The sequence below is a fragment of the Phoca vitulina genome, unplaced genomic scaffold (assembly GCF_004348235.1).
Source record: "Phoca vitulina isolate PV1807 unplaced genomic scaffold, GSC_HSeal_1.0 scaffold32, whole genome shotgun sequence".
Classification (NCBI taxonomy): Eukaryota; Metazoa; Chordata; class Mammalia; order Carnivora; family Phocidae; genus Phoca; species Phoca vitulina.
In genome coordinates, this window is record NW_022589735.1 from 11,234,023 (window position 1) to 11,245,503 (window position 11,481).

An 11,481-nucleotide genomic window follows, 5' to 3' on the forward strand; every position below is an offset into this window, starting at 1 on the left:
TAATTTCACTATTGGGTATTTACATGAGGAAAATGAAAACACTGATTGAGAAAAATAAATGCACCCTTATGTTTATTGCAATGTGGTTTACAATAGTCAAGATATGGAAGAAACCTAAGTATTCAGTGATAGATAAATGAATGAAAAATATGTGGTGTGTATATATATATATATATACACACACACAACAGAATATTACTTGTTCATAAAAAATAATGAAATCTTGCCATTTGCGACAACATGAATGAACCTAGAGGGTATTATACTAAGGAAGATAAGCCAGACAAAGACAAATACCATATGATTTCACTTACATGTGGAGTCTAAAAAATAAAACAAACAGCAACAAAGGGAGAAACAGACTCAGAGAACAAACTAGTACAACAACAACAAAAAGAGAAACAGATGCATAAATATAAACAAACTGATGGTCACCAAAGGGAAGGGGATTGGGGAGATGAGCAAAATGCGTGAAAGGGACTAAGAGGTACAAACTTCCAGTTATAATGTTAAGTCTTGGGGATGAAAGTATAGCACCGGGAATAGTTGATAATACTATAATACACTTCTCATGGTGAGCATTTCATCATGTATATAATGGTTAAATCACTATGTAGTATACCTTAAGCTAATTTAGATTTTTAAAATTTTAAAAAAAATTTTTTATTATTTTTTTTAAGTAAACTCTATGCCCAACATGGGGCTTGAACTCATGATCCTGAGATCATGCTCCACCCACTGAGCCAGCCCAGTGACTCTAAAACTAATTCAGTATTATATGTCAACTATACTTCAATTAAAAGCATTTTTTTTAATTAAAAAAAAAAAAAAAGAAGGCGGCTTCTGGTCTGTGAGACACCAGCAACACCTAAGGGCAAAAACAGCTACTTTCATCAGGGGAGAGTGAGAAAACATTTACACACTGAATCCAGAGATTCCCGACCTCCTTTCCCACCTAAGAACTCTGGTAGCCAGGACTTTTATCAACAAGCAGAATATTAAAATACTCCTTTCTGGGCAATCTAATCATATCAAAAAAAGAAAGTCTTCAAGATGACTTAAATTTCTCAAAAATTTCTCAAAGAACCAGTCAAGCCATATTAATCTACATGAAGGGCTTCACTGACAAGCCCCACCTACCAGTGCAGAGTCTCCCGGGCCACGGACCACAATTACTTCAGACAAGGCTAAATCTAAGAACCCAAGTTAAAGAAACAGGAAAGAGTGAGAAAGACACTTCAAAGAAACAGAAACTACGAAGCTCAGAAAACAACATCTTTTGCTAAGTTTGGTGAAGGATGAGATGGTGATACATATTAAGTTAAGAAAGAAAGAAAGAAAGAAAGAAAGAAAAAATGGCTCCAGAGGAAACAAGAAGGCTGTACAGGAAAGAAAAAGCAATCGTAATTTACTACATGGCTCAGCTGGGAATCATTTTAAAACGTTATAAAAACATAAATATGAAGTACGGCCTAATCAAAATAATGACATAAAAGATACTGTGAGGATGGGATAAAGGGAAGAGTGCATGCGTGAGCCACCATATGTGGATGAAGGAAGGACATCAAGAGATAAGGCCTAAAACATCCAAAGTAGAGCAAAACCACCATGATGTCTGGGAATATCAAGTAATTACTAAATGAATCAGCGAAGAGTTCGAAGCGGCGGCCTGTGGTATGTCACAAAGAGGGACACAAGAAGTTGGGCAACTGTGGATTTTCATGACGAACCCAAGTTTTTCCTCTCTCAACTATGTTTGTGTGTAATTCTGATAAAGATTTAAAAAGCTAAAATATATCTTTTCAATGTTCCCATTCCTATGACAAAGCAAAGCAAAAGGTTTTTACTGATGGCAAATTAACTTTGCCTCTACTTAGTAGGTATACAATACTTACAGAACTTCAATGGCCACAGGGGGAAGAAACTGTTCACTTTATGAGGGCTGACACTTAAAAGCCTTCAAATGGGAGACTTTGAACACTTTCACTCTCATAACATTTTAGTAAGTTAGATAATTCACCTCTTTGTCAACTTTTGATAAGAAATCTCATCCTTGTTTTTGAATAAACTGTCCAACCAAAGTCCAACCAAAACAAAAAACAATAATCTATGCTTTCAGGAAACCTCTCATGAAATAGCAGCATACAAAAATGTTACTGAATGGTAAGTAAAGACCTGACTGCCACCTACGACCAACGATTCTATGTTACCTTCCTGCTCACCTAAAGTTTTTCACATGGTCTTCCACTCCTGAAAGACGAATCGAATGCTGTAGTGCGCTCAGGTAAGTCAAAGCTTGTGTAGAGGATCCCCAGTTCACATCTGTGGGAAGACAGTGTTCATGCAGCAACACACCAATATTAACCAACAATCAATAACCAATTTGAGACACAGAGAAGTAAACAGTGCTTTCATATTTAAAAAATCAATTGCTAAAATAAACCAATGTACTCAGAACTTTCGATAGTTCCAAGTCCATAGCATGACACTATGAAAATGCTAATCTGAACTGTAATTGCTCTTAAAGCAAAATGTACAAAAAACGAAGGTGACAGGGCTGCAGACATGCTGTGCATGCAACTCACAAAGTTCCACAAATAATTTTAAAATTATTGTTTATATAGGCAGAGGTCTAACGGGAAAGAGGCAGCTCTCTGACTGAAAGATTTCAAAACTCTGAAAGTACCATTTATAGTGCTTAACAGTTATTTGAACAGGCAAATTTCACTCTGTATTGAATAAACAGCCTGGGCACCAAATATTATTTTAGACATTTGTTATTTTAGAGAAATAATTGTTTCTAAGATGGTTAAAACATTACCTTCTTTGTCCATTTCATTTCTAAGGCCCGCACTCTTATCCAAAACCTCAGTGTGTCATATCTGGATTACAAAATGTTTCCTCACAGTTTCACATGACTACACTGCAACCACTCTTGTAATTTCTTCCTAAACTATTCCTTCTGGGGCCCAAACTTGTTAAACCTTTTTCACTGGTTCTTCCCTCAGAGTTAGAGGTCACCATACTATACTGGATCAATCCCAACATACCCGAGTATCATTGTCTTCTGTGGAGATACACCCAATAGTTACCAGTGTGACACCTTCTGGGTAATCTTTAACTGTTTTCCAGCTAAAAATACCTTTGTCAAATTAGGGAAGATACTACGTCCTTCTAGTATACCATAAGTTCTGTGGTACTTACTACACAGTGGGTGCTAAGACGGCAGCAGTAATACACATGTTCCTCAGGCTAACAGCTACTACAACAGCTATTTCACTAAGTCTAACCCTTTCAAAGAAAATTTTAAAGTATATTGAGGCCAGTGACATGTGAATAATACAAATTTGTCATTTTTCTGCAAGTAGGATTAGTTAAATCTAATTTATGGGTAAGTAGGAATTCCAGAGAATAAAGCCCTGTGGTAATTATTTTCACTAAAACTACATGTATTTGGAAATGAGGTATTTTAGGTTTTACAAAGCACCTTTCAAGCACACAAAAGATGATGTTTAGATATGAAAAGCCACAAAGAACTTCTAGATATTTTCTAGCTTGAATATACATAATAAATCTACATAATAAATGTAAAAAACTACTGACCTGGTTTTTTGTAGGTAACATAAATATACAGCCCAAGGACTATTACATATGTTAGCAACGCAGCCCACCAGTTAATAACGAACATCACTATGCAACAAAGAATCGCTCCAAGAAGTGATATCCACATGTTGTAGTATTTGAATGCAGGACGCCACCCTAACAGTCACAAATAAAATAGAGACATCAAAGTCACTCAAAGACCTTATCTGCTTTAGGCAATGATACATATGTATGCACAAAATGACTTTCTCTGTGGTTGCTTTGAACAAGAAGTATAAGGCTAATGTACGACAGTAAAGTCATAGAGCATTACTGAGCATAATTTCTGAAGGCCATGAAGAGAGCCCATCTATTTACTTCTGTTTTATTCTATGTTACTAGTTTCTGTATTCAATAAACTCTTCATAAAAAAAAAAAAAGTTTAAATCAGCGTATCTTAATGAATGGTTAAAAACTACAGAAGATTGAAAGAAGTTTTCAAATACAGCCCTTAGTAGTGTGGTTTTATGTTCTGGATTTTTAGCATAAGACATACCCATATTCTAATGAATATACAGAAGAGTTCAAACAGAGTGTTCTTGAAAATTGTTAGAAGTTGATCAACCTGCTAGAAAAATTAACAGTTGAGTATAGAAACTTACCTTCAGTGAAGTATTTAAGAATTAAGCTCACTCTAAAAAAATGCTGAAGACCATGTTTTAAAGTTTTCATTCCATAGCCAAAAAATATTTTTAAATCATAATTTAATATATTTTATATTCTTTTTTTAAATTAAATTTCACACAAAGTTATGAGAAAGAATTCAGAGAAATTCTGGGGAACCTTTTACCTAATTTCCCTCAATGATAACATCTTGCAAAATGATACTATAATATCACAACCAGGATATTGTTATTAATACAGCCAAGATAAGAGGCCAGTACAAGCATCCCTTGTGCTGCCCTTCATAGCCACAAAGACACCTCTGAAATTTATATTCTTAAAGTTCTGAGAGGCTTTTGGGTCCTTAGAAGGAAAAGTGCTTTTTGCTCCTTCAATTCTTTCCCTGATGTCCAACTGTTATGATTAATAACAAAAACCCCTCAATAAAAGTATATGAGGCACTTCTCCAGTTGCAGGAGACCCTTTATAATAGAAGTCTGCAAACTTATTGTGTTGAAAATATTCATCTGGGCAGGTTAGCTATACCAAAATAATGTTCTCAGAACTTGAAACAGAAAGCAGCTAAATAAATAAAAACAGGGAAAGAAAAGCACAATAATTCTTTCAAAGTGTTAGTCAAAATTTGAGATTAACACTCTTACACGCTTCTAAGACAAGAAACAGTACATTACTGGGAAACATCACGATAAAGAGATCTTTGAAAACTCAGTTAATTTGACTCAACTGTAAGAGCTGACTGAGCATTAATGGGCTAAACCCTCACAATACCCATCTTTTAAAACGTGTTAAAGTCTTGTTTTCCCTAAAATCAAAGACATTAGTGCATTTACAAAATTTTTTAAAAATGGAAAATCACCTGGAGATTTTGCAAGTGATGCATGGAACACCGAAAAATTGATCAATGCATACGATGCAAGGAAGAAGTTAGAGATAATTGGAGCAATAACATTCAGCTCAGCTGCAAAAGAAACATGAGGTATATTTACTGACACATTACTTTTTGACTTTTTAAAAAATGAAATTATTTTAAACCTTTAGATGACAGCCTTAGGAATACCCCCTTTTCCACCATTCAGACTTAATGAATACTTATACTTTGTCAGATAGTTTGTATACTTTACTTTTCAGGAATCAAACCTTAGGTCCATAGTTGAAACCCTTTATACCTCATTCTTCCAAAGTTGGTGTACTTTTTCCAATGATATTATATGGTTTTACTAAAAACATATATAGTCCACAAACATAATTATTAGGTAGTCCCGTTTTGGGTATTTTAAAAGTTAGACAAATAATATCACACTATATTTATATTTATTATTCTGCAATTTGATCTGATACATTTATTATATTGGAGATTCATTCATATTGATATATGAAAATCAATTTTAATAATTTTTTTTACTCCTGAGTATTACTCTGCAGTTTCATTCTTCTGTTAGTAGGTATTCAGGTTGCTTCCATTTTTCACTATTGTAATTAATGACACTAAAAACATGCTTGCATATGGCTCTTTGGTTATATATTCAAGTTTCTTTAGGGTAAATACTCCTAAAGAGAATTGCTGGATTGTGAGAAACCTTATTCAACATTGCTAATTTGTTCTCCCAAGGTAGCCTTACCAAATAGATACCTAGCAGCATTACATGAGAGTTTCCACACATGTGGTATCATCAGACATTTAATAAAAGCCCACTGTCATCTTTAGCAGTGGAAGACTCATTAGCTCACTTGCGATCAGAGGCTAAAGTGCCAAAAAGAGGCTCAGTGAAGGCCGTACCTTCAGGAGGGGGCACTGAAATCCTTTGCCTTATGCTATTATCTCATTTGCTTCAGGGACAAGAACCTAGGAGTTCCCTCTCATGAGGATTTAATGACGATAGTAATTTCAGCAAATATGTATTGAGCACTTTTATTTGCAGTACTTTCTATATATTCTTTAAATTGACCACAAAGAAACTAACTTTGTTTACTAGGCAAAGTAAGGTTTTGTTTATAATTAATTCAATGTTTAGAGCTAATACTGTAAATACTCCAAAATCTGTATTAGCACATCATTTATATGACTAACCAATTAAGATGAATCCAAGGGCAATTAAGAATGTTAAGACGTAGCCACGAAGAGGTTCATTATTTTTCCCATAACCTTTAGCAAACATTTGGAAAGCTGGGTAGATGTTGTCCTTACAAAGAGCCTAGGGAAGAAACGTAAATATTAGAAGGAAATGTAACACAGTTAGACATACAGATTTCCTTACAGTTTTAATAGGTTACTCAGGAATAGAACACAAGTTTCTAACTTTTGTTCCTCTTTCTTCCCCCATATCATACTGCTTTACCTACAATCTATAAAGGAGACCAAATATTTCAAGCATCAAAAGGTAGTTGGTTCAGAATACCACTGAAGTTTTTATCTGCTTAACCCCACTTCATATTGAAATTCTTTCGGGAAAATAAAAAAATCAGAGAAGCATGTACATGAATAAAAGAAATGTGAACACTTGGTAAGTATGACATAGTATGACCTACATTAAGAAAAAAGTCTGAATCCTAGATTTAAAGCAGATAAAAATCCTAATTATAAACTTAACCACTTTTGTTAAAACTTTACTAAAAATTGTTTTAAGAAATATATTCTACATTTACTGTACTCACTGCCTACAACTATAATATTAAGAACAAGGCTGCAGAATCAACATTTCATTTTTGGACTCAGTAATAAAAAGTACTTCCTATTCAGTATCAGCTGTTTATCTAATGCTCATTAAAGGGAGATAATGTCTACCTTATTCATCTTTCTACCCTGAGTAGTTAACACAACGTGTGGCATATGGTAGGCATTGAAATATTTGTAAAGTAAAACATAAAGACTGACATCATGCTAAGAGGGACAAGATCCTTTAATTCTTCTGATTTATGCTTGGAATGCATTCCTTATTCTTGGTAAGACATTAGAAAACTTTGAGCAACGAGAATGTGTCGAAAAAAGCAAAAATCCATCACCACTTCCAGAAAGACAACTCAAGGACTACACCCTGACAGTAGGTAAATGCACTAGAGTTTATATAAACAGAAACATTCACATTCAAACACACAAAGTTAAACATATCTGGCTTGAGATACATGTGTATAAATCATAAACACCTATGAGGTAAACAAATAATCTGAAAAAATTAACAATCCCAAAATGAAATGTATTACCATAAATTCCCCTTCAGGAAAGCCTGTAATGTGAAAATACCTACCTGAAATATTTTGGGAGCACTCACAAGGGATGCTAATGCAGAAGAAAGAGTGGCTGAAAAGATACCAGCAGAAATTAATGGTGCAAATCCTGACACCATGCTCATTACCTTAAAAAGGGACAAAAATGGAAAATTAAGTCTTACAAACCACTCAAAAAACTCACAATACATCTTTATTATGCTAATGAAGGAGACTAATATCAGGGAAATATGATAATAATGAACAGGAATAATAGCTCTATGCATTACAAATTTCTGCAACAGATTTACCACGAACCCTCACCTTCAATCTTTTTATTTGGTAAAATTTCAAAGACATACAATGGCAGAGAGAATAGCATAATGAACCAATCCCCACGTCATTGTGAGTCAAACCCCAGATATCACTTAATGCATCAAAGTTTCAGTATGTACCTCTAAAGCGTAAGCACTTTAAAAAATCCTAACTGCAAAGCCACTATTAACAGTTTGAAAAGTAATTCCTTAACATCACCAAATATCCTATCAGCATTCAAATTCCCCCAAGCTGTCCATCTTTTCTTACCTTTTTAAATAGTTTGTTTAAATCAGGATCCACAAAGGGACTCCACATTAAATTTGGTTGATATGTCTCTTAAGTCTTTTTCAATCCACAGGTTCACTGTTTCCTTTACATTTTATTACTTTTAGGTCATTGTCCTATAGAAGCCTCATGCTCTGGATTTTGCTGACTGCACCTCCAACTTCTGTTATTTAACCTGCTGCTCTCACTTCCGTATTTCTAGTCAACTGATAGTCCGAGACAGGTCATCAGACTGAAATACAAGTTTTCTGGCAGGAATATTTCAAGATGGTACAATACACTTCTGTCAGGTAGGTTCTTTCTTTCTGTTTTTTTGTTTTTGTTTTTTGACATTAAGGTAGTAGATTTGTACTGTGGTTATGTTTTTTCTTTTTAAAAAGAGACCTTAAATATTAGAGCCAAATGTGGAAATATTTCTACCTGAAATGATCTAAGTCTATGATTGGTCTTTAAATAATCTGGGAAGTAGGAAGTTATAAATAAAATAAAGTCAGCCAAGCATTGGTGATTGTGCTTGATATGCTAGGTACATTACACTGCTTTTCGATCTTTGCACATGTTCAAATATTTCCCTAATGAAGTTTTAAAAAAATGAATTGATCACTTAGATCATGAGACGACAACCAGCTAACCAGCTCCAAACTGAGGAGCAAAATGCAAAGTAACTTGCCTGGACTCTTTAAAATATCAATGTCCTAGAAGATTAAAACAGGCAGGCTAGAAAGTCCTAGATTAAAGGATTTTAAAATAATAACTAAATGCCATGCATGACCTAGATTGTATCTTGGATCTAAGAAAAATAGCTGAAAGGGACATTACTGAAACAACTGGGGAAAGATGAAGATGGAATATACATTTTGATAACAGTATTCTGTCAACATTAAATTGCTTAAGTGAGATAAAAGAATATATATATATACAAAGATAAAGCAAAGGGGTAAAATATAAACAAATAGTAAATTTAAGTGAAGGGGTAGGTATACAGGTATTCACTGCACTGTCCCTTCACATTTTTGAAAACTGTGAAAAAATAAAATTGAGGTGGAAAATATGTCTGGTGGATTCAGGTACTGTCAACTTGACCCACCCATTATAAATTTCACCAGTAGTGAACAGTGACCATCACCTAAATTCCTTCCTTCCTCAGGAGATTTACTTCCTATATACGTATATATATAAAATTCCTAAATATATATGTATAGTATTCATAAATATATATTATACATATATTTTAAGATTACTTATTTGAGAGAGAGAGAGAGCACGTGCGTGCCCAAGTGGGGGGAGTGGGAGAGGGAGAAAGAGAATCTTAAGCAGCCTCCATCTTAAGCCGGCTCCATCTCACGACTCTGAGATCATGACCTGAGCCAAAATCAAGAGTTGGAAACTTAACCGACCAAGCTACCCAGGCATCCCTACTTTTCATTTATATGGACCAAGACAATGTGCCAACTGACACCAAGGAGATAAAGGAAATATGGTTTTAAGGTGTTAGTGACTATTATACACTTGACTGTAACTTTATACTTTAAACCAGATGTAAAGTTAACTATAAGCATAATCCCTGGCCATAGTGCATCAATCTGGCTACAAGTGTACATAATTCCACCTTATTTCATTTAAGTATCTCCCCCTGTATCTTTCAAAAGATCCAGTGTTAAAAATGAAGACTACACTAAAGTGTTTTAATGAACCTTAGTATTATCCTCTCTGAGCATTTCAAGGAGAAAAAAAATCTTGAAAAGATCATTTTCTATTCAGCCCTTTAGTAACAATTTGGTTTGGTATATGCCATGTGTTTTTCACAATCACTGTATTACAGAGCTATTAATACTAGATCAGAATTGCCAATTCTGTCTTAGGGAAGGAGATTATAAAAGACATATAAGATGGACCAAGATAAAAAATGAGCAGACTTCGGCATCAGGGAAATCCAAATCAAAACCTCAATGAGATACCACCTCACACCAGTCAGAATGGCTAAAATTAACAAGTCAGGAAATGACAGATGTTGGCGGGGATGCAGAGAAAGGGGAACCCTCCTACACTGCTGGTGGGAATGCAAGCTGGTGCAGCCACTCTGGAAAACAGTGTGGAGGTTCCTCAAAAAGTTGAAAATACAGCTACCATATGATCCAGCAATTGCACTACTGGGTATTTACCCCAAAGATACAAAAGTAGGGATCCGAAAGGGTACGTGCACCCCGATGTTTATAGCAGCAATGTCCACAATAGCCAAACTGTGGAAAGAGCCAAGATGTCCATCAACAGATGAACGGATAAAGAAGATGTGGTATATATATACAATGGAATATTATGCAGCCATCAAAAGGAATGAGATCTTGCCATTTGCAACGACGTGGATGGAACTGGAGGGTATTATGCTGAGCGAAATAAGTCAAACAGAGAAAGACATGTATCATATGACCTCACTGATATGAGGAATTCTTAATCTCAGGAAACAAACTGAGGGTTGCTGGAGTGGGGGGTGGGGTGGGAGGGATGGGGTGACTGGGTGATGGACACTGGGGAGGGTATGTGCTCTGGTAAGCGCTGTGAATTGTGCAAGACTGTTGAATCTCAGATCTGTACCTCTGAAACAAATAATGCAATATATGTTAAGAAAGAAAAAAAGAAGAAGAAGAATGTAGCAGGAGGGGAAGAATGAAGGGGGGGAAATCGGAGGGGGAGAAGAACCATGAGAGACGATGGACTCTGAAAAACAAACTGAGGGTTCTAGAGGGGAGGGGGGTGGGAGGATGGGTTAGCCTGGTGATGGGTATTGAGGAGGGCACGTTCTGCATGGAGCACTGGGTGTTATGCACAAACAATGAATCATGGAACACTATATCTAAAACTAATGATGTAATGTATGGGGATTAACATAATAATAAAAAAAATGAGCAGACTTGATTTCTGCTATATATACTTATCAAACACAAAATTCTGTGCCTGTCTATAATGACTTCAAAGATAAGTGCAAAGACAGGAGATAAATGAAGAGAGAAAGCAAGGAACAGAAAATATGATACACTGCTGGATTAAGGCAAAACACACACCACAAGCATTATACATAACTGTGACTTTTCATCTGTCATGTTTTGGGGAAAAATTCCATTTTCTCTTCTTCCATTACATCATCTCTTCTTCCACGAATTGAGGTAAATAATGTTCCATGCTTAGCATCTCGAAATACTATGCTTCTAGAAATTGCCAAGTTTCCTGTTTTCTAGTTATATATTTACCCTACTTGGTAACCTCTGCATTTTCCACCATTTAATGATAAAATATGAGTAGTAAGGACAATGATAATGAATGTAAATAATGGTAACACCAGTGTTGTCCAGAATACAAAGTGGAAACAAAGATAACAAAAACACAGGTCTTCTCTCTAGTAAAGGGGAGAAAAGA

General features: G+C 35.1%; 1 protein-coding gene across 2 annotated transcripts in view; it reads right to left on the minus strand.

Annotated features, from left to right (window-relative positions):
- SLC12A2 (solute carrier family 12 member 2) overlaps positions 1 to 11,481 on the minus strand; it is a 104,489-nt gene that overhangs the window by 32,374 nt on the left and 60,634 nt on the right. For both annotated transcript variants that reach the window (XM_032425485.1, XM_032425486.1), the window contains exons 11-15: positions 7,509 to 7,616; positions 6,335 to 6,458; positions 5,123 to 5,224; positions 3,604 to 3,759; positions 2,223 to 2,322 (exon numbers count right to left, since the gene is read on the minus strand). In XM_032425485.1, the coding sequence (XP_032281376.1) occupies positions 2,223 to 2,322; positions 3,604 to 3,759; positions 5,123 to 5,224; positions 6,335 to 6,458; positions 7,509 to 7,616 (590 nt within the window). The remainder of the gene's footprint in view (positions 1 to 2,222; positions 2,323 to 3,603; positions 3,760 to 5,122; positions 5,225 to 6,334; positions 6,459 to 7,508; positions 7,617 to 11,481) is intronic.